At 55.2% G+C, this 22,021-nt stretch overlaps 2 protein-coding genes across 2 annotated transcripts; both read left to right on the top strand.

The window, feature by feature from the left end:
- The first annotated feature begins 7,623 nt into the window (after positions 1-7,623).
- HOXC9 (homeobox C9) lies at positions 7,624-10,570 on the top strand. Its single transcript, XM_003405061.4, has 2 exons — positions 7,624-8,281; positions 10,010-10,570. Exons 1-2 carry the CDS (start codon positions 7,744-7,746, stop codon positions 10,252-10,254), a joined length of 783 nt encoding a protein of 260 aa, XP_003405109.1. The 5' UTR covers positions 7,624-7,743; the 3' UTR covers positions 10,255-10,570.
- Positions 10,571-16,827: 6,257 nt separating this feature from the next.
- HOXC8 (homeobox C8) lies at positions 16,828-22,021 on the top strand. The gene is made up of 2 exons (XM_003405062.3): positions 16,828-17,263; positions 18,614-22,021. Exons 1-2 carry the CDS (start codon positions 16,828-16,830, stop codon positions 18,904-18,906), a joined length of 729 nt encoding a protein of 242 aa, XP_003405110.1. The 3' UTR covers positions 18,907-22,021.

Raw genomic sequence — 22,021 nt, 5'->3', positions numbered from 1 at the left:
AAAGCCATCAAGTCCAAGTAGACCCCCCCCCGCCCCCGCCAAACAGACATACCCTACTGGGAAACATCAGGGCAAGAACCTGGCTCTGGTCTCTGTCTAGCTGGTTGTGGCCCCGTAGGCCTTGGTCTGTGTGTCTGTGGGTCTATGACTACCAGGCGGCTGCCTGCCTTTGCTCTGTGTGGGAATGTCTGGGTGAATGGAGGCGGCTGGCGCCCACCATTACCAAGTTGTTGGAAAGATTGGTTGATGCCAGGGGGAGGAGGGGAGGATAATGGGGTGGGGGTGATCTGACCAATGTGAAAACTTTGCAAAGCTTCCTCCCCTCCTTTTCATCTCTGGTTTCTCAGTTCTGGCCCTGGTTACTAGGGGGGAGGCCCTCAAAAGAGGTTTCTCTGCCTGCCAAAAAAAAAGTGGGGGAGTCAGAGAGAATGGGGAGATACACCCCTGTTCTGAGAGAGACTGGGAAAGAGAAAGCCAAAAGATGGAGGAAAGGTTCTTAGTTCTCTTATTTTGGAATTATGATTATTAAAACAGTATAAACTTTCAAACAGGGCAACAAAATCATGTCCCAGTATCAAAATATATACAGTGAGTTCTATATTCTTGCAGTGCTCTGCTGGGAGATAGATGTGACCTTGTACTAGTATAGGTCTCTGTTTTTATATCTCTGTCTCCTCCAGGCTCTCTCAAACCCGGTGTATGTGTTTACACACATACTACTTATTTCTCTGTCTCATACAAAGGGACCTCTTTCCACCCTAAGGAAGTAGGAGGAGAAAAATAGGAATCAAACCTTTTTTCTCCCCAGTTGAATTTGTCAGTTGTCTTTCTCTCTGTCCCCCAACCCCTTCTGGGGGGGAAAAAAATCTCTGCTTCCCTTTCCATGGCTTCTGGGAAAACAGGGAGGCTTCCAGAGAGGCAGGCCAGCTGGTTTGAGGCAGGCAAGGGAGCTCCCAAATCAGGGGAGCCCCTAGCAGCCTCTGTATCTTCAGACTGCCCAGGTTCGGAGCCAGCTGGGGTGAAGGGAGTCCCAGGCAGGGGCGGAGCGCTCAGGAGTGCCTGGCTTGAAACAGTGTCCCCGATGGGCCGAAATTTGCCAATGAACGACTTCTGAGTTTTGGGTCCCTCTGCCCCCATTTCCACTTTAGAGCCAGTGGGCTATGGAGAGGGGGGAGGCAGCAGAGTCTGAGGCTGGGGTGTCCCCCTCCCCAAATTCCAGGGAATAGGGCAAGGTCTCATAGGGCCAAGGTGAGGGCCAGTGGGATGGCCAGAGTTCACTCCTGGGCCTTGGGGCTGTGGATCATGGCTAAGGCAATGGTGATTATTTATTCGCTTCGCTGCAAGGGAGTCTTCCGAAGGAACAGCGTGAAGAGGAGAGAAAAAATTATCTCTCTCGTCTGAGGATATTAAGATGGATTTTATTTCTTAAAGGACCCTCCCCGCCGAGAGCGCATAAGCGTAAACTTAATATATGCTCCGCAGCCCAACTCCAGAAATCGCAATAAAAGTTAAAACCTCCCCTACTGGTTTTTTTTAATTATGATATGGGAAAGAGGAGCAGGATTTATAGAGCTGAACTCTCGGCGTGTGAGTGTTTCAGACTTGCGGGAGAAGTAGAAAAAGGCAAGAGCTCGCCAAGGAGAATCTTGTTCTCTGAGATATCTCTCTGGCTGCGGGAACTCCTGCTCTGCCCAGGCCGATCCGCTGTGGCTTCCCTGGGACCTCAGCTCCCCAGCATCCTCTGCTCCGGCCCATGGCCTTGCTTCGGTTCGGAGACACAGCCCTTCTTGAGAACAGGTGAAGGGCGGCGGCTGCCTGGGACCGGGAGCTGCGGGTGGGAACGCCAGGGCACGGGGCTTTGTGTGTGTCCTGTGCAGGGGAGGAGGTTTGAAGTCCGGGCAGGGCAGCAGCCCGAGTGTGGCCCGGCGGGCGGCTTGGCTAGGAGGGGCATCCCGGCAGGGCGCGAGAGCACGGACAAGGTGGATTGGATGTGGACTTTGGCCGCAGACGGAGCGGAGAGGGCTCTCGGGCGGAGGCCCGCGGCAAGGCGGGCAACCGGATGTTGAGTCTGTTGGAAGGACCTTGAGGTTTGTTTGGTGTTTTGGCTGCCGGGGGGCGGCGGCCAAGAGTGTGGAGCACTCAGTGCGCCGGGCCGGCCGGTCAGCGTGGGCGAGGCTGCAGGCCCCGCACACCTCTGCTTCTGGAGACGGTGGCCAGGACGTTGGAATTGAGATCGATCAATGGTCACAGCGTGAAAAATAAATGCAGCCAAGGATCTTTCTTTTTTTCTTTTCCACGTAAGAGGTCCTTTCTTTTTTCTCTCTTTCGGAGATACCTGGATTTGGTCCAGAGCAGGTTGCCCGCGGGAGGGCCCTGAGAGCGGCGGCGCGCGAGGGAGGGAGAGAGGGAGGGAGGGCGAGAAAGAGGGAGGGAGGGAAGGAGGGCGGGCGGCGGTGGCTGCGGTGGCCGAGGCTTCCCTCCCCCGGCGGGAGGCGGCAGCCCAGCATCTGTGGCCGTGGGGAGCCAAGAAGCAGGTAACGAAGGCGCTTCCCGAGGCAGGATTGGACCAAGCCAGAGGAACCGAGTCTTCCGGGTCTCAGTCAGAGGCCCTGGAGGGACTGAAGGTAGGGAGATCGGCTCCCTCCGGGCCTGGCCGACGGGCCTCGGGGAATGTTGAACCTGTATTTGATTTTAGGCTCACACTCATGTTGTGAGTCCGTCTGTCTCGGTAGATGCGGTTTGCCTGTCAGTCTGCCTGTCTGTCTGTCTGAGAGATCCCAAACCCTGGGCTCTCATTCAAAACGCTGAAAAAAATTGAGAAAATTCGTCGGAATGTGTACTTTCATTCATTGGATTCTCTGCAACTCAGCGGTGCGGTTGCTGAGCCCCTAAGGTGGAAGGGAGCTTTCCTCCCGCTTTCTGGGTGCGGGGTCCTCTGGCCCCCTCCGCCACGGGCAGTGCTTCTGGCTCCCGATTCTCGGGTCGCCCTGAGGTTTGAGTCCAGACAGCTCCCGGTCAGGCAGGCAGGCGGGTGAGAGACTAGCGAATCTGGCTCCTTGATTGTACTTCGGCCTAGTATTGTCTCTCCTTTCGCCACCTCCGCTTTCTCTGTCTAGGCTCCAAAGTCACTGCAAATTTCCTTGCGACACGCACGTTACACAAAAGATCAGGTAACAACCGCTCAGGGCCATGGAGGCACTGAGCAGAGAGCACCCTTAGCCCTGGGGCTACTCGCCCTCCAGTCACTCCCTGCGCTGGGAAACTAGAACCAGTTGGGGGAGCCGGAAATAGCCCCTTTTGCTGCGGGGCAGCAGGGCGGGGGCGCCGGCGGGCGGGAAGGCAAGCCCTGCAGGCCGTGGCGTTGAGAGGGCCACGTTCACAGTCCCTGAGGGTTTCACTCCTGCTGGGCTCGAGAGCCTAACTCCTGGTGTGAAGGGATCCCAGATACCCACCTGGGGTGGGGCAGGACGCGGGTCTCCTCGCGGCAGGCCAGGAGAACTCAGTTTCTTCTTCCAGCGCAGGCCTGAGCTAGGAGGAGTTGTGTGTGGGTGTGTTTTTTCCCAACAAAGAGGGATCAGGAGAGAGAAGGGGGGAAAGTAGAGGGGAACCGGGGAGGGGGCGGGGAGGGGAAGAGGGCAGCGGAGAGGAGGTGAAATGAGCCCATTTCAGGGGGAGAAGGAAAATGAAAGCAAACGGAGCACGGCCTCCTCCGCACAGGGCGGGTGCTGACGAGCTGGAGAGAGGGCTCCCTGCCTGCGGCGGCTGGGGATGGCCCGCTGGGGGCCCCGGGAAAAGCCTGTTTTAAATTTAATCCGAACTTGACAGTGCGGATTGAACCGGAGGGAATTTAAATCACTAAAAGGGAGGCGAGGGGCAGGAGGAGGAACGACTCTAGCCTGTCTTACTGTCTGTCTGTCCTTCCCGCGATGCTGGCTCTGGCTTGAGGTGATGGAGTAAGGATGCCCCACCCCCTTAGGGGACTCTCTTGTGCCCAGTGAGACATCTTTTGGGGTGGGAAGGGAGCTCTTAAAACCAGAGTGAATGCAGAGCTCCAAGCTAAAGCTGGGGTTTTCCCCCTCCCCAACAGGGACTCCCAGCGGCCTCCAGTCCCTCTGGGTTTGCCTCAGCGGTGCTGAGGAAATTGAAGAGAGTAGTGGCGGTAAGAGGGAGCTGTGGAATCTGGCAGGAAATTTAGAGGGAGTAACTGAATCCAGGAAGATGAGCCCCTCTTTCCGGGTGCCCCCCACATCCTTTGTGCCTACACACCCACAAGCCTGGATTTGGGGGGACCGTGGGGGCCTGTTTAAGATCTCTGACCTGCCACCCCCACCTCCAAATGAGGAGAATGGGAACTACAACCTACATGCAATTGTGGAAGCTTCAGGCCTGGTGGGCAGGGGACTCCCAGGCTCTTCCACCCCCCTCCCCAAGGCTGCCTCTCTTGACAAGGCATAGGCGGAATGGGGCATTGGCAGGAGGAGGGTGTGGGCGAGGCCTGCTTCCTGATCCACAGCTGTGCCTGCGCCTGAGTGGGGAGGGTCCGAGTTCAGGCTCTGAAAGGAAGGCGACAATCTCCCCTCGGTTTCACGGAGGATTTGAAGGCAGCAGGGAGCGCAGGCCGGGGATCAGGCTGCCTCACTGCTGCCGCTTCCACCGGGTGGGCAGGCAGGGTGTGCAGGCAGCTTAAGAGTTGAAAAGAAGGCGGTGGCCAAAGGGGGTAGGAGAGAAAAGGGAGTCTGTTTAGGAAGACTATGTCTATTTGAGGGGCTTCTCCAAATAGCCGAACCCCATAGAAGAGGGTGACTAGGGGCGTCTTCCCCCCAGGAAAGCTGAGGCTCGGGGCAGAGGGGCCCTGCCTCCTGGAGAAGACGCTAAAGAGGAGCGGAACGTGAAACCTTCTTCAGCTCCTTGACTAGAATGCGGCTCAGCCCCCAGCCGCCTAAGCGACTGCCTGCCCAGAAATGGGGTTCTATATCCCGGAGGCCTAGTGTGCCCACCCAAGCAGGTCGTCGGGAGGGGCAGGAGAGGAGGCCTCTTCCTCCTTTGTGTCCGGACAGAAGTGGCCGCCGCGCCCGGAGCCGGTCCGGCGGCAAAGGCCCGGCAAGCGGACTGCACAATGCCATGGCTGCTCCGCCAGCTCGCGCCCTGCCCGGTCCTGCCTGCCTCTTGCCTGCTAACGCCGCCTTTCCCCAGCCTCTCTCTCTGCATGCCTTCCCTTCCCCGCTCGCTCTTTTCTCTTGCCTTTCTTCTTTCCCTTAATTCGTCTGTCTCTCTTTCTTTCCTAACCCCTCCGTTTCCTTGTTTCCTTCCTCCCTTCCTCTCTGCGGGCCTGGCGCCGCGTTTCAGTTGGTCTGTCTCCGGCTCAGTCTTTCCCAGCCTCTGTCCCCTGACGTCCTCTTGGTCGCAGTCTGGCCCCGGGCCCCGCCAAAGACTAAATGTCCCTGCTCATTGCTTCCAGCAGCCGCCCAAGAGCCGGGCAGAGTCCCCAGCTGCCGAGGGCTGGGGGAGGTGCTGTGGGTCCTGGAGATTTGGAGAAAGCCTCGGCAGGGGGACAGGAACCTCCAGTCTTTTCCTTGAACTAGTGAGGGTTATTTTTTGATTGACAGCTAACCCTACCCCATCAAGGCCAAAGAGATACTCTGTATCTTGCTGCAATTTGGATTTCCTAGTCCTGTCAAGCCTGGTGCCAGGGGGTGGAGACAGTCAAGCTGAGGACTACCAGGCTGAGGCCCCAGGTTGCCTCTCCCCAGCCAGGCGCTTCCCTCATCCTCCCCATGCCTGGAAATCCCAGCCCGGATAGACCGAAAAGGAAAGAACCGAGAGGGGGAGGAGCAGGGAGTGGGGTGGGGGCCTGGTGGGCTGGGGTTGATGCTGCAGGCTACAGCTCTACCAACCCCCCAAAATCCCCCCCCAACACACACAGGTACTCTGGGACACCTATCTCTACCCCAGGAGACACAGGTCGACAGAGAAGCAGGAGACTACCAGCCCCCGCCCCCACCCCTGGTGTTTGGTCCCCTCCTGGGGACAAGAGAGGAAAAGAAGGGCAGGCGCCTGGGGTCTGGGAAGCCTCCTCCTTCCCTGCCGCCTCAGAGCCTGTGTCTCTGCCTCAGCTCCAGCCCATTTCCCTGAGCACAGACTGGGTCTCCTCCCCTCTGACCCTGAAATTGCACCCCTCCTTCAAACTTGCTCTGCTCTGCCTAGGGTGCACTGTGTCTCTGGGGATCAATTCTCCATCTCACCTGTCCCTCTCCTCCAGCCAACCTCCCTGCCCCCTCTCCTGCTCCACACTGAGAGTTTCCTGCATGTCTAAAGCCTCCTTTTCCTCAGCCATCCCTGGACAACCTGATGAAAAGCAGGAGGCTAGGCAATGAACCCCAATTCAAGGAGGAGGGTAGCAACCAACTTACTGGGGGTAGGACTTCAAGTTGCTTGCTCTTCCCCTTTTAATCATACTGCCCCCTCCGGAATTCCTGCATCCGACCCCAAAGAAATTGCTTTCTACCAGCCTTCCATTGCCTTTTTCTCCGTTCCAAAAACAGCCTACAATTTTATTTAATGAAAGACACATTTATGAACAATCAAATGATCCTCATAAAATTTTTATTGAAGGACGTAAAAACAAGCTACTTGCCCACGACCGAGGTCTCCCTTTCGCCTTCCCCGCGCTCACCCTGGCTCTCTGCAGACAGAGCCTGGGAGCTGACTTCTTTTTTGGGGAGGGGAGGGTGTCTCAGCGATGGAGTTGGGGGCAAAAGAGGGTAAGCAGGAAGACTGGATGGCGATGCCCCACTTAAGTTGTGTAAGTCTCTCCTCTACTTCTTCAAGCTGGCAAAGAAAGATTAGACAATAAATTTAAAATAAAGGTTCTTGCATATCTGTGCCAAGGCGAAGAGAGGACTTCTGAGGCTGATGATAAAGGTGTTTGGGGTCCCAAACCCCCACCCCTCCTACCGCGGACCACTTTCCCCAAGCTTCCCCTACCCCAGATTTGGGGGGCTGAGTTGGCCAGTGGCAGAAGGACTCTCCCCTTTCTCTCCTTCCCTCCCTCCACCCCAGCTTCCCCAGTCCCCTCCCACACTCCCTCCCTCCCTCGCTGCTGCTGCTCCTGGAAGAAATACATACATACACACTATTTAAAAACGCATTTAAAAAAGCCACGTTAGGAATTGACAATCGCTGATCTGGGCTCGCGCAGAGACTGCGGGAGCGTCGGGCCCGACAGAGACAGATTACGTCAAGAAATAGTTCCTCCACCTACCTCGGCCGGCCTCCCCGCCCCTGTGGGGCTCCCGCGTCTGCTCGGCCCTGGGGGTCCGGGGACCGTGGCTTCGGGGACTGGCATTTTCACCCCATTAGAAAATCCTCATGGGGGGGCGGGGAGGCCATCTACTTGTGGGTGGGCATGGGCAAGGGGTTTTCTGATGCTATAGGAGCCTTCCCGAGGGGGTGGCCGGCGCCTTGGGCCCAGAGTTCCGGACCCCAGGAAAACGCAGGTCGCGGGGATCAGCAGAGAGAAGGGGGTGGGAGAAGGAAAAAAAAAAAAAGCAAGGAAAAAAAAAGCCCCTGCGCATTGATCCGCGCCGTATTTTTGGGTAAATACGATCACGTGGGGGCCGGGGAGCCAATGAGCTGCGGGGAAAAGGCTGGAAAAATAATTACCTGCCTTGATTGTTCTGTGAGCAGATAAAAAGTACATATACAGTTCATACAATAATCTTATGTATGTAAAACCCTGTTACGATGTCGGCGACGGGGCCCATCAGTAACTATTACGTGGACTCGCTCATCTCTCACGACAATGAAGACCTCCTAGCGTCCAGGTTTCCGGCCACGGGGGCTCACCCCGCTGCCGCCAGACCCAGCGGTTTGGTGCCGGACTGTAGCGATTTTCCGTCCTGTAGCTTCGCGCCCAAGCCGGCAGTGTTCAGCACGTCGTGGGCGCCCGTGCCCTCGCAGTCGTCCGTGGTATACCACCCGTACGGCCCCCAGCCCCACCTCGGCGCCGACACGCGCTACATGCGGACTTGGCTCGAGCCGCTGTCCGGCGCCGTCTCCTTCCCCAGCTTCCCGGCCGGGGGCCGTCACTACGCCCTCAAGCCCGACGCCTACCCCGGACGCCGCGCCGACTGCGGCCCGGGCGATGGCCGCAGCTACCCGGACTACATGTACGGCTCGCCCGGGGAGCTGCGCGACCGCGCCCCGCAGACACTGCCCTCGCCCGAGGCGGACGCCCTCGCCGGCAGCAAGCACAAAGAGGAGAAGGCCGACCTGGACCCCAGTAAGTTGGGAGCAATTTTCCTTTACAACCGGCGCGGGAGGGGAGGGGAGGACGGGCGGGGGGAGCTGGATTACAGCCCCTCGGAGCCGCTCAGGGAGAGCGGGAGAGGGGCGAGGGCGAGGGGACGAGAGGACTCAATAAAAGAGAATTACCTTGAGGAGCTTTCAGGGACAGGAAGGTCTGAGAAGGGGGCCCAGGGAGCCAGGTTGGGAGAGGGCCGAGGGGGGCTCCTTTCCCAGGAACTGACTTTGATGAGAGACCTCTGCCCCCCAACCCCTACCCCAAGCTTTTTGGCTCAGTGACCACTTTCGAAGAAATGCAGACAGGGCCAGGGAGTAGGGCAGAGGCGAGGTTCATTTTATAGTTTGAGATGGGACGGGGGGAGAGGTGGAGAGGACACTGGGGACAGAGAGGATATACCCTAGGGAGAAAAATCACTCCAACCTCCCAGCCAGCGTGGGGGTCCTCACCACCCCACTAGAGACTCATAAAACAGGAGGTCCATGGACTTTTCCTGCCCCAGGAGCACTGGGGTGAGGGGTCTGGGGGATTTTGCAGTCTGGGAACTTGAAGAGATGAGGACTTCCAGAGTTGGGGGAGAGCAGTGGGATCCCGAGTCTCCTTAAACTTGAGAACCTCTTCTGACGATCTGCAGAAGGGATGGTTGAGAATAGGGGTTAGGGATGAGGAGCAGGGAGGCACCTCCCCAGATTAGAGAATTCTGCGCGCACACACACACACACACACACACACACACACACACACATACTCCAGTCAGGGAGACAGGGGCCTTCTGAATATTGCAAAAGAAGGGCTGGGGGAGGTGGAGGGCATGTGGGAGCTGCAGGGCTAGAACAGCGGAAAGAAGGGGAAAGAACAGGGGAGGGATGCAGCCCCCTGGGTGTGAGGAAGTGTCTGGGGGTGTCCCAGGAGGAGGCTGCAGGAAATCTTCCCTCCAGCCCCATAAGGGGCCAGGGCCTAATTATATCCCTCTGAAGGCTTCCCTCCCTGCCCTCAGCTACTCCCATAAACCTGAAATTGGAGGCTTGGCTCCTGAGGAGCCTGTCCTGGGGCTGATAGAAGAGGGACACTGGAAGCCACGCAGGGAAGCTAAGATATAGGGGAGCTTGTCCCCAAAGCCAGCAGCTCTCTGGGGAGGGGAGCAAGGCTTTGCTTGTCCCAGCGTCACCCTGAGAATTCGCCTCAGCAGGGTAGAGCTCTGAGCAGAAACAAGCACTGCAGAGGGTGGCGATGGGCTTGGGGACTCTCAGGGTCAGGAAACAGAACTGCTGAAATTTCAGGACTTGGTCGTGGGCTGGGAAGATGGGAGGGGGCAGAGGAGGAGGGAGGTGGGGAGGAGAGAGACCTCGCTATAAAAATAAAAAACAAGAGAGAGAAGCGTTTATGGGCCTATGAAACGGTTGGGAATTTGGACTTTTTATGAGGATATTCTCGAATTACTACTCTTGAAGCTGAGGACCAGATCGTAGGGGCTTTGATAGCTTCAGATTTCCTACAGTTTTAGGTGCTGGAAACTGAAAAGGGGGGGGAGATAGGGAGGGGGCAGAACGCAAAAGGAGGAAGGGAGAAAATTCCTAAACCAAAACGTGTCCAAATTCAGGTTCAATTATTGGGTTTGGGGAGCCTGGCTAAGCCTGGGGGAAGGGTGACAGGGATCCTGGGCTGCAAGGGGGCTCCACTGACCCCTGCCTGTGTTTGGCCCTCCAGGCAACCCCGTGGCCAACTGGATCCACGCCCGCTCCACGAGGAAGAAGCGCTGCCCCTACACCAAGTACCAGACGCTGGAACTGGAGAAAGAGTTTCTCTTCAATATGTATTTAACCAGGGACCGTCGGTACGAGGTGGCCCGGGTTCTCAACCTCACCGAGCGGCAGGTCAAAATCTGGTTTCAGAACCGGAGGATGAAGATGAAAAAGATGAATAAGGAGAAAACCGACAAGGAGCAATCCTAAACCCTGCCCGGGCCTGCTGCCTCGGCACAGCCAAGGGAAAAACAAAACCCCCCAAAAAATACCCCAACCCAAGCGGGAGAGAGCACGAAAAAGAAAAGGAAAGAGCAAGATAGAGAAAAGCTAATCAGCTTAAAAAAAAAAAAAAAGGAAAACTCTTGCGATTTGGGAGGGTTCAGTATTGAGAAATTGGTGTTTTAGAGTTAGTTCTACCCAGCGAGGAGGAGGCAGGGAGAGAAACCACATTCTCTTCCCCCAGCGCAACTGAAATAAATGACACACACAAATGTGTTTTTTTTTTCTCCTTTTTTCAGAGAAGCCAGTACTTGAATCGCTATATTTCTTTTTTTTTTTTTTTTTCTTTCCTGTATCGTATTTGGTCCGGGTCATCCTTCTCCAGGCCTGGGGCGCTCTGTGTGCAGACTTTGTACAAAAAAAAAAAAAAGACACACACATACACAACAATGGTTGCCAGCCCAGGAGCTAAGGGGCGAGGGCAGGGGACCGCGCCCGCCGCGGGCCGGGTCAGGCGGCGCAGGCCAGTGCCTCGAGCATGTACATAGCAGTGTTTGCTCTCATCCTCAACGTCGGTCCCCAGCATCGGTTCTGTAACGTGCTTCTGTTTGTTGTGGTATAACAGCTCTGTGTTAATATATCGAAGTCACTTAAAAACCCAGAAACCCAACTGCATCCAGTTCTCGTTATTTCTCCTCCCTGTGGCTTCCAGGCTGCTGTTGTGGAGGAAGCAAGTGCTGAGATCCTCTGGGGGCGGCTGGAGCCAGAGAAGGGGCTCCTTCTACCTCGGAAGGGCAAGTGCCTGACGCTTCTCTCCAAGCAGGGCAGGGGACTTGGCGGGGTGGGGTGGAGTCTGTGGAGGCCCGGGCCCAGCTTGTGCCTGCCCCGGCTGGCTGGCTGCCTGCGAGCTTCCTGGTGGCTAGATGGAGCCAAGGGGGGGGGGGGGGCATGGCAAGAATGGTTTTCCCTGAGTGTAATTAATTGTAATAATTTATGAGTACACGAGATCGGAGGGAAGAGATAGGTGAAGATGAAAGTTGGGTGCTGGGTGAGGGCCCAGGCTGGATTCTTGCCTGGCTGCATTGAAGGATGGCTAGGAAAGAAGGCTGGGGTGGGGGTGCGGTGAGGAGAAAGGCCTGGCAGGCCACAGGGAGCAGGACAGGAGCTGGGGGACTGCTGTGAGAGAAAAAGAAAGGAAAATGCAGTGAGAAAGAGAGGCCACTCTCGAGATAGACAGAAGGAAGGCAAGCAAGGAAGGAAGTAATGGAGAAAGATGGCAAAGTCAATACAATGAGAATTAGATTCAGTTTCTACTTCTCAGTGCATTCTCGGCTCCGCTCTCTGCATGTCCTACTTCTTTTTCTCTCAATCTCTCTCCTTTGGTATTATGTTGAATGTTGGTCTGGGGGTGACCAGGGTCTTGCTGAGCCAACTGCAGCATTTCTAGGGGAATGGTACAGCCAGGACCCAAGGAAGCATGGTCAGGGATTAACCAGGGTTGAGGTGCTCCCTGGTGGCTGCGGGACCCCAGGCGTGAGGGTGTGGGGAGATGTGTGTAACTGTCCGGTGGGGATGATCGGCTGCACTGCACCCCAGAGCACCTTCCCCAGAGCCGGCAGTTTTCATCTGCTAATAAGAAGCAGACATAAACTGCAGGGTATGCCTAGGCCGGCGCCCCCTTTCTCGGAAATCCCCCAATCTGGAAACTATTAAACTCAAACTGCTTGAAATATAGCCCTTTAATATCTCAGGCTGCCCATTCTGGCAAGGGTGCAGGGTGTCGCTCTGAATACTTGGGGAATACCACCGTAAAAGAAAATAATTGGGGGGCCCCAGTTCATTTGCAGCTTCCCCCACAGAATCAGTTTACAGGATGGGTGAGGCACTTGTGGGGACCAGGCCCTTCCCTGTCCTTTGAACCTCCTAACTCCTCCTTCCATTAAACGGTCCAATTCTGGGGCTGGAGGAAGGTGAGAATGGGCAAAAATATTGTTTTGGTAATATTTTGAGGGGGCAATCAGACGTCGCAAAGAACGTACTTCGCAGATGAGAGGCACTCCCTGGCCTTCCCGGCTTAGTCGTCCTCTTCCCCAACTGCAGAAGCGATTGTTTTCTTGGACCTTTTGAGAAGTGTGTTGCCTGTAGCCTTCTGTCTTTTCTGTGTCCTCACTCTTCCTCTTGGCCATTTTCCTGTTCTGGGACCCTGGCCTCAGTTCTGCACCCGGCGGAGGCCAAGGCAAACTACTCCCTGCGTCCGGGTCAGCGGGACCCGGGGCTTCTCTCCCGCCAGAGCTCGGCCTTGTTTCCAGGCTTCCACCCGGCCCTGCTCCAGGCCCTGTCGCCTCTGTCCTTCAGCGCGGCCTGCTTCCTCCAGCCCGCCGGAGCTGGCCTTTCTACCGGCAGGAAGGAGGGACGCAGGGCTCGGAGGGCCCTGGCCAGAGTATGGATCCCAGAACAGCCCGCCCAGCCCACTATTCAATCCCAACTCAGCCTTCAGCCTGCAGGTCGCGATTGGATTCAATTTTTATTCATTATCATTTATGAATTAAAATACCATCACTACCACCACAACAATACACATATGGGGAAAGAAATGAAAGCTGGGAACGAGAGGGGCTAGCAAACACCCTCCTCCCCTCATCTTCCCCTCCCACCTCTCCTCTGCTCCTTTGTCAGAATCACAAAACCCTAAAGATTGTTCCACTTGGGAAGGCAGCGGATAGGTACATTTCCGCAGCTCCGAAATGCCATTTTTATGGTGCTGTTTGTCTCCCTGCGCTAGATTCTGAATGGGGCCGAACAAAACAGCAGCGCGGAGCTGGCTAGACGTCTGGGCTTAATTGTTTTATGGTTTAAATAAGGTGGACACTCTTTCCTTTGAAATCGGATTATAGGAATGTTTTGTCTATGGCCCACGGAGAACAGGACCTCTCTGGCTGGGAGGGAGAGGTGGGAGAGCGCGCGCGAGAGAGGGATGGGCTACAAACCAGGGAGGAAACAGCCGGTAGAAGTCAGAGTCCCACCCCAAAGTCCGGCAGGCGGCGGCGGAATAGGCGATGCGGGGCCAGCGTCAGGGTAAGAGGAGCGAGGAGCTTAGAGCGCGTGCCGTGGGCCTGAGGTCGTGGACGCTCCGGAGAGTGCATTTGTTTGCGCGGAGGTGTACGAAGTCAGAAATGCACCGGAATGGGGGCGGGGGGGCAGATCGCGGGTAGGTCCTTTGCGCAGTGTCTTAACGCGGCAAGGAAGGGTAACAAAAAGAAAGCAGAGTGGAACCTTTGACAAGGCTTATTTGGAAAACTTAGAAAACAAAAGAACAGAGGTCTCGGGGAACCTCCTTCCGGGGAATCCCTCTCTCCGCACCCATTTGGAGGCTTCTTCCTCCCACTTCCCACCTTTGGGCCAAGCCTCAGACCTGCTCTGTTGGCTTTTTTGAAGACGGGTTGCATTGGAGCAAGTAGACGCGAGGTGGCGCTGTTGCTCAATGTTAGAGGCGCCGGTGTCCCCGGCCCGCCCGGCAGCACTGACGTTTGAGGCCCGGCCCGGAGAGATGGCAGAAGGATCAGCGCCCCGGCCCGGCCCGGCCCCACTGACTCTGAGCAAATCAATCCTCTCACCTGCGAGGTGTAAATAAATCGAGAGTGGGGGCAGGAGATGGGCCTTCGCTCGCTCTGGCAGAGGGCTCTGGAGAGGCAGGAGGACGGGCTTCGAAAATAATCGCTTTGCGGAGGAGATAAACGCGAAGCAGCCAGCGCGTAATTAACACAAAAAGGCAGAATGACCCGGACAAACGAACATAAATCCGTGGTACCTAGGAGGGCAGTGCGTGCCTCGGGACGAGGGGCAGAGTTGGCCCCGGCGGGGATGGCTGCTTGTGGTTCCTTTACTTCCAGGCTGGGGGGAGCGAAATAAATCAGATAAGTCTAAAAGGAAAAAAAATTAAAATTCAAGTGAGAGAAGGAGAAGACGTGGCACCCCACCCCTAAGAGGGAAAACCAAGTCCAGCCACGGGTTGAGGGACTGGTGGTCTCTCTGGGCGAGTAGTGGTGGCGGCATACTCGGGACAGTTGCATTCCAAGACACAAAGGCCCGGAAGAGTAGCTCTGTGGCAGGGTTTTCGCTGGACCGTAAAATGTTGAGCTATTCCCCCCATCCTCTAAAAGATAAGGTGCAAGCTGGGAGCGGATCCGGTCCGCTGGGTCTCCTCTTTCCAGGCGGGGAAGGGAAAGTATTTATGACAGTCCCCCGGTGGGCCAGATGCTGGGAGCCCAGAGTCCACCCTGTTCCGCGGCGCACATGTAGATAGGCCTGGAACCAAGGCAGGAGTGTGCTCTTGCAGTAGACAAGATCCCCTGTTGTGCGCCCCTCCCGCTGTCCTGAATCCTGGGAAGGCATGAGCCTTGGCATAACCCTTCTCTGACCCTCCCCTCGTTGGGCTCTAGGGCTGGGGTTCTGGGTATCACAGAGTTTGGACAGTCCCTAACTCCATGGGGCTGATTTCCCCTAAATGCAAGGGATACTGGAAGGGTCTCTTGCTGGGGTACTAGGGCATCTCCTTCGGGAATTTGGCTGAGAGGAGCTGTTTCTCCAGGAATTTAGATAATAGGGTGACTCTAGGGGCCTCACTCTTTCTACACCATCCCACTCTGCACTGCCACACATTCCCCCACCTCCAGAGCTGGTTTTCTAACCACCTCCTTCCACATCCAACCTTGAAACCCCAGGATGTGGAAAGGAGAACAATTAGCAAATTTCTTCGTGGTGCAAAGACCTAAAAATGACTCTGTTCTGTTGGGCATTATGTACCTGTGTGTGAATGCAGCCTGTGTGTGCACGTATGTGTGTACAGTGTCCGTGAGGTAGCGGGTGCTTCCAGGATGCATGCTGGCTTACTGTGAGCGTGCATTTGAAGAGTCTTGGGGTGAGAAGGTAGCACATACAGTGCGTGTGTATCTGGAGTGTACCCGTGCTGCAGTGTGTGTAACCACCTAGCACACTGAGGAGGGGGAGGACCGGAAAAGTCATTCTTATTCTTCTTGTTCATTCGTATGCATACAGCACACACATACATGGCTCTCTTGCTGTCTCCTTTTTTCTCTCTGCTTATGTTCAGCCCACATAACTGTACATACATATGGCCCAGGAAGGATGCTGATGGACTAAGGTTCTTTCATCCACTAGCATTAACTTGAATTTGTCCAGTCCTGGGGCTGGGGGCAATTCCCCAGAGAGAATGTGGGTAAATATTTAAAGAGTGTCTGTTGGTAGTTCTCATCCACATCTTGGCCTGGGCAGTCTGCCTGGGGAAGAGCGGGTGCAAGGAGGCCAGGGAGCCCCTCCAGGCCAAGCTGGCATTTCCTATGGGATGAGGGTATGTGGGGACAAGTAAGAGGTCTGTTCCACTCCCCTTCAGCCCAAATACAAGGAAGACACACCCTGAACCAGCTCAGCCAGAAGCCCAGGGACCCACATGCTGCTCCCCTCCTTTCTAGAGCCCACAAGCAACTTTGCTGTGAGAGCCCCCTGCCAAGCTTGTGACTATCTGCTGAGCCTCCTGCCCTAGGCAGGCGCTAGCATCTGAAGTAGCAGTGCAGCCCTGACTGGGGATATAGACAGCTCCCCACCCTCTGGGCTTTTTCTCTACCCATATCAGACAGGCAAGAGAGGAAAGATGTGGCAGCTTCCCATGCCTGAGAAGGGACAGGGGATGTGAAGAGTTTGATGCCTGAAGTATGTGGAGGAAATGGTGTGTTTGTTCCTCCCCAAAGTCCTCTGACTTAAGGACCCCCTTGGGAGTCCATCTTTTGGGTTAGAGGACTTGCTCTCACTTGCTGGCATCCAGCCCCCTCAGGAGCCTTATACCTGTTGAGGTAACCTGAGTTGACCTGCTGGCTCAGGTACCTCTCTCTCTCTCTCTTCCAGAGAGGAAGGAAAAGAGAAGGGGGGTGCGGGGAAGATCCTTCAAATGTGAATGCGCACCTTGGAAAAGCCGCCCCAGCCATTAGCTAGGGCTGGCTCGCCACCCCTCCACACACACCACCCCCATCTCTGCCCCCTCCTCCCTCCCGGTCCCCCTCAGCCCCGAACCCCTCAACCCCCCGTCATCTCTCTCTCTCTCTCCCCTCTCCCTCTCTCTCTCTCTCTCTCTCTCTCTCGCCTGTCTTCATGTCGTGGATTGATGAACGCGAATCGCGTGTAAGCGCCGCCACCGCCGGGAGTCTGAGGAATTCGCCTGGGCTGTTAAAGGAAAGAGCTAAGTGAGAGAGCGCGAGCTCTACCTACCGACAGTGAAGAGAGCCGCCGCCGCCGCCGCCGCCGCCGCCGCCGCCGCCCGCTCGCCGCCCGCCGCCGCCGCCCGCGCCCCAGCCCCGGGAGCCGGGCCGAGCCCACCGAGCTCAGCACCGAGGCGCCCGCCACCCGCCCAGCCCCAGCCCACCAGCCCAGCCCAGTCCAGGGGAGCCAGCCGGCCTGGGGTTCGGTCCCGGGGGGAGGGGAGTTTCGGGGTACCGGGCGGGGGAGCCGTGAGCCAGAGGGGAGGGGGCCGCGGGTTTTCATGTGCCCAGCATGAGCTCCTACTTCGTCAACCCCCTGTTCTCCAAATACAAAGGCGGCGAGTCCCTGGAACCGGCCTATTACGACTGCCGGTTCCCTCAGAGCGTGGGCAGGAGCCATGCGCTGGTGTACGGGCCCGGCGGCTCGGCGCCCGGCTTCCAGCACGCCTCGCACCACGTCCAAGACTTCTTCCACCACGGCACCTCGGGCATCTCCAACTCGGGCTACCAGCAGAACCCGTGCTCGCTGAGCTGCCACGGAGACGCCTCCAAATTCTATGGCTACGAGGCGCTCCCCAGACAGTCCCTTTATGGGGCTCAGCAAGAGGCGAGCGTGGTGCAATATCCCGACTGTAAATCCTCCGCCAACACTAACAGTAGCGAAGGACAAGGCCACTTAAATCAAAACTCGTCTCCCAGCCTCATGTTTCCATGGATGAGACCCCACGGTGAGAAGCCTTTTCTCTTTCCCCCTTGGTCTCCCGCGCTCCGGGATCTTCCCCCCCTCCCTCCACTCCTTTTTGTCTGCCTTCGGTTTCCCTCCTGGCTTTGGGGTCTCTCCCGCCTCCCCCCACTCCCGTGCCTCGGTGGGTTTCTGCAGGTTGGGGATGGAGTGCCGGGCTCCTGGGACATTTGGGGGACTGGGGTGAAGGTAGGGAAAAGGTGGTGTCTGGGGGCAAAGGGTTAAAAACCGTTTTCTCCATCTCTCTCTCTCTCTCTCTCCCTTTCCCCATCTCTAAAGTCAAAGTCGGGAGGTGGCTGGCAAGGGGCCCCAGTACCCTGAGGTTATCAACCTTCGGAGAAAATCAGTTCCCCACAAGGCAGAGAGCCTGAGTCCAGGGCAGTGGCCAGGCTGTCTTGGGGTGAAGAGAGACCCCTGTTTCCCTCCCCTAGCTGAGTTAGAGAGTGACAAGACCCCAAGGACAGCCTCTCTAGCTCTCTGGGGTACCCACTGCCCCCTCTCAGAGACTAGCCTGAGGGCCACTACCCCGACTTTGCTCTACTTCCCCCAGCTGGAGAAAAGACATGGAACAGGAGAGGAAGAAAAGAGAGTGCTTGGAAGGAGAGAGGCCATACAGATTAGAGGGCTCTGAGGTTCAGAGGACCCTGGCAAGGCTTCCTCCAATCAAGGGGTTGTAGGGTCTCCCTGAGACCCTCAAAGGGGGCTCAGGTCATGAGCCCTTCCAAGGGCAGCCCTTCATGGCCCAATTTTGAAGTAAAAGGGAAACGAGAAAGTGACAAGTTCCAGCAGGGATGGCCCGTGATTTATTTGCTGGTCTCCAGTTAGCAATCAGGCGAGCAGTGATACATTCCAGGAGATCAATTATTTTTCTTATTGGAAAAGCATTAGGCAGAGAGAGGTGAGAAGGGGGCAGTCAGCAGTGCCCCCTCTTCTTTATCGTCAGCCTCAGCCTTTTTTTCTTTCTTTTGGAAGCAGACTCTGTTCCCAGCCCTTCTCTCCAAATGCCACCCTGCACTTGTAAACAAAGCTGCAAGGGCCAGTTTCCTGGGACTGCAGGCCTGGAGGATTCTTTGGTTTCCTCTGGTCTCTGCTAGCCCCCCAGTTTCCAGACAGACCCCAGCCTCTGCCTCCACCCTCATTGCACCTCCCCAGGTGAAGTCAAACCAAAACCGTCCCCCAAACTTTCCTGCCCTTGCCTGCTTTTGGCCCTTGTCTTTTCCACAGAAGGGAGGGAAACTGGGGGGCTCAGAGGGAGAACTTTAGAGGAAGAAGTGTGGTAGGGGAGAACCAAGCCCGCCACCCAAATGTAACCAGACTGGGGTTCTGTTCTGTCCAGCTCCCGGGCGGCGCAGCGGACGGCAAACTTACAGCCGGTATCAGACCTTGGAACTAGAAAAGGAGTTTCTCTTTAATCCTTATTTGACACGGAAGCGCCGGATTGAGGTCTCTCACGCCCTGGGACTGACTGAGAGACAAGTGAAGATCTGGTTTCAGAATCGAAGGATGAAGTGGAAAAAGGAGAACAACAAGGATAAACTTCCCGGAGCCCGAGATGAGGAGAAAGCAGAGGAAGAAGGGAATGAGGAAGAGGAGAAAGAAGAGGAGGAAAAGGAAGAAAACAAGGACTAAGCAAAAAAAGAGAGATTCCCCCCCCCTTTTAGCAACTCCCTTGAAGTTTGGTTTTATGGTAGCAGATAAATTGAGAAGTTTACGACTGTCATTTGCTTTTATAGAGAATAGAATGACACTCACAACTCTAACTACCTGTCAGATACTTGCAGCTCTGGTTTTATCACCTTTGGACTTCCCCCTGCTCTTTATTTGTCTGGGGGCTGGAGGGGGGAGACGGAGACACAGCAAAAAGGAAAAGTTTGGACTCTGTCTCAGTCCTTGCCCCCAACACACACTTGCCCCTACCCCCACCCTTGCTCGTCCTTTCTGGATTTTAAGGTCTGAGATCTGGCCTTCTCTCCCCCTCTCTCATCCCCTTCTTGCCACACTCCCACCTCCCTCTTTCTCTGGTATTTGTTTTAGAGGGGAACCCCCTCAAAATGCGGAAGAGCACTCGTGGCTTTGTATCTATGCTGAGCCCGAGTATCCATGCTAGGACTAGCTTATTAAATTTACTTTTTTGAAAAGGAAAGAAAAAGAAAGAAGAAAGGAAATATTACAGAGAAATTAAATGATAGCAAGAAATACACCCACCTCCACGGGGCTCCCCACTTAGAATGACCTCTTTGGCTTTTTCTAGGAACCTGGTGGAAACCTGAAGATGTGGGTCTCCCCTTCCCCCTTTCTAAGGGGGTAGATAAGAGCCCGCCTGCAGTCGCCTATCAAAATCTACCTAGCCATCCCTTGGTCACTGGGGCCCAAGCCTTCCTCTTTTTCGCTGTCTGATTTCTGTTCTGTTGGGCCCGGCTTCCTCTGAGCTGCATTAGTGCTAGTGCTCAGAAATCGCCATAATCATGAAAATAGTAATGGTAATAATAATACTGATAATAAATCTTTAACGTACTACCTAAAGGGAACCTGCAATAATCTTGAAAAGAAAAAAAAATGAGAGAGAAAAAAAATCCTGATACAGGAGGAAAAAAAAAAAGAGAAAAAATAAAAATTAAAAAAAAAGAAAGAAACCTGCAACGTATTTTATCAGTACCTATAGAAAAAATCCTGCTTTGAAAGTATTCGTAATGCAGTTTTGTTGTCGTTTGTTGCTGCTTATTTCGCTAAGAAAAACCCAACAACTGAGACTGCCTAGCCCGCCGATCCTGTGCGATTTTATTGTGCTTCTAACCCCAGTAGAGTAGAACTAAATTGCACTGAATGTATAGTTAACTCTGTCTTGAATTCTCTGTTTATGCAATGTGCTCGAAAGAAAAAAAAACGTTAAAAATATATCTATAATAATAATTTTTGGTCATTTGTCTCTATGTCCAGCTATGAATGTAGATTTTGTGTCCCAACAGCTCTGTTCCTGGTCCAAGTACTTTGTATTGTATATGTGAGTCATAATAAAAAAAAAAAAAGAGAGTGAGAAAAAATATTTGAAGCTGAAATGACTTGCCTTCTCTCCATCACCCACCTGTCTCTACCCCTTGCCCTTGCTCTGTATCCCCCTTTTCCAATCTGGAAAAGGCCCCCTCCACTGGTCTGACATTGAGGTGGGGGGAACTCACATGGAGAGGGGCTTGAGGGTTGGGATGGCAGGTTGGACTGGGAGGGCAGGTGAAAAGGAGGGGGAGGGGGAGGAAGAGGAGGAAAAGGAGATTTCCTCCAGTGCTGGGGAGAGGAGGGGTATTTCAATATATTCTTGGGGGAACCTCAGCTCCAAACAAACTGGGTTTCCCAATGGCAGGACCCCAATGAGAAGACACACATTTACTCCCCTCCTCCTCAACCTTGGGCTGGGCCCAGACAAAGAATCTGCCCCATGCCCTCCCAAAAGCTAGGCCTTTTTCTTCCAGGGGCTGAGGGTGAGGCCTTTATGATCTCCAAGGCCCCCATGGTCAGCCTCTTGGCACGCAGCACCTAGCACTAGAACAGTGAGCAGTGTGGGGGGAAGTGTGAGGCTTGAGGCAGCTGCCCCAACTGGAGGGTTTGGCAGGAAGATGCCTAAAGGTGGGGTGGGAGATCCTAAGGGTGGGAATGAGGAGACCTTATGACTGGGGGAGAAGAGAGAATGGGAAAGTGAATGAGTTGGTGAACTAGCTAGCCTGGGTTCACATCCTGAAACTTGACTGGCATGGAGCCATCACTGTCACCTAGCCAGAATGTCCACTGCGGCCCCTATTCCTGCTGTTTTAAGCCTGCTCCTGGCTTTGCCTTGGCAATTGAGTAGCCTGCCCTGCCCCCATAGTTCTGGCCATTGGCCTGGGGGGGGGGATGGGCCTGCTGAGTGGACAATCCCCCAACCACAGCAGAGTAGGGGGAGTCTCCATTCGACTCCTCATTCCCCAAAATAAATGGTTGAAGGCTCAGGAACCCAGGGGCAAAGAGGTCTCTCACTTCTCTCTGGAGAGTCCCAGACAGAGAACTCTGTTTATGCCAGTAAGATTCTGGTCAAATAATCCCAAATTCCAGAGATACAAGTCGTGTGACTCAGCCAAGGGTAAGAAGAGCGTAGGCGATCTTCTGGTCTTAAAAACCAGACTCCCAAAGACTGAAATATTTTTGAGGCCAGATTTTTTTCTTTCCCTTTTTCTCTCCCCTGGTCGGTGATTTTCCCAGACCAAGGCCCAGACGGACTCTTGTTTTGTGTAATTTCACCCGGGACCGGTTGCAGGCTCCCACGCATAAGTGGTCCTGAGCACGATTGGGTCAGGCGCCGTTGATAGGGGGACTCCTGCCATCCCCGGGAGGCTGCGGATTGGAAGCACAGTCTGCGGGCAGCCAGGGACAGCTTTGAGCAGGAGCTCCCGGGCAATCTTTCCGAACCTGGGGTCCCTGTTGCGAGCGCGTCACCAGTCAGGTAACCCCCCACCCCCCGCCCCACCGCTTGCTATGGGAGACACCCGCTTGCTGTGGGAGACACCAGCTATCCGCCGGAGAGGCCCGAATAGAGAGCATTTTGCTCTGGTCCCAGGCCTTTCCACGGGCGTCGCCTCCAGACTCCGGGGGCCCGCTGAGGGTTGTTTCATTTTTTAAATGTGGAATTATGATTGCTGTTAATAAAAATCTCTGCTCTAGTAGCCTAGAGGAGTGAACCCTGCATTAAGTGGCTCCAATGGGCCTCGCCGCTTTTTTC

This window comes from Loxodonta africana, chromosome 4 (assembly GCF_030014295.1).
Source record: "Loxodonta africana isolate mLoxAfr1 chromosome 4, mLoxAfr1.hap2, whole genome shotgun sequence".
Lineage (NCBI taxonomy): Eukaryota > Metazoa > Chordata > Mammalia > Proboscidea > Elephantidae > Loxodonta > Loxodonta africana.
This window is presented reverse-complemented; position numbering and strand designations above follow the sequence as displayed.

Coding starts and splice junctions, on each gene's coding strand:
- HOXC9 (XM_003405061.4), top strand. CDS start 7,744: ATGTCGGCGACGGGGCCCATCAGTAACTATTACGTGGACTCGCTCATC. Junction 8,282..10,009: donor GAAGGCCGACCTGGACCCCA/GTAAGTTGGGAG, acceptor TTGGCCCTCCAG/GCAACCCCGTGGCCAACTGG.
- HOXC8 (XM_003405062.3), top strand. CDS start 16,828: ATGAGCTCCTACTTCGTCAACCCCCTGTTCTCCAAATACAAAGGCGGC. Junction 17,264..18,613: donor TCCATGGATGAGACCCCACG/GTGAGAAGCCTT, acceptor TGTTCTGTCCAG/CTCCCGGGCGGCGCAGCGGA.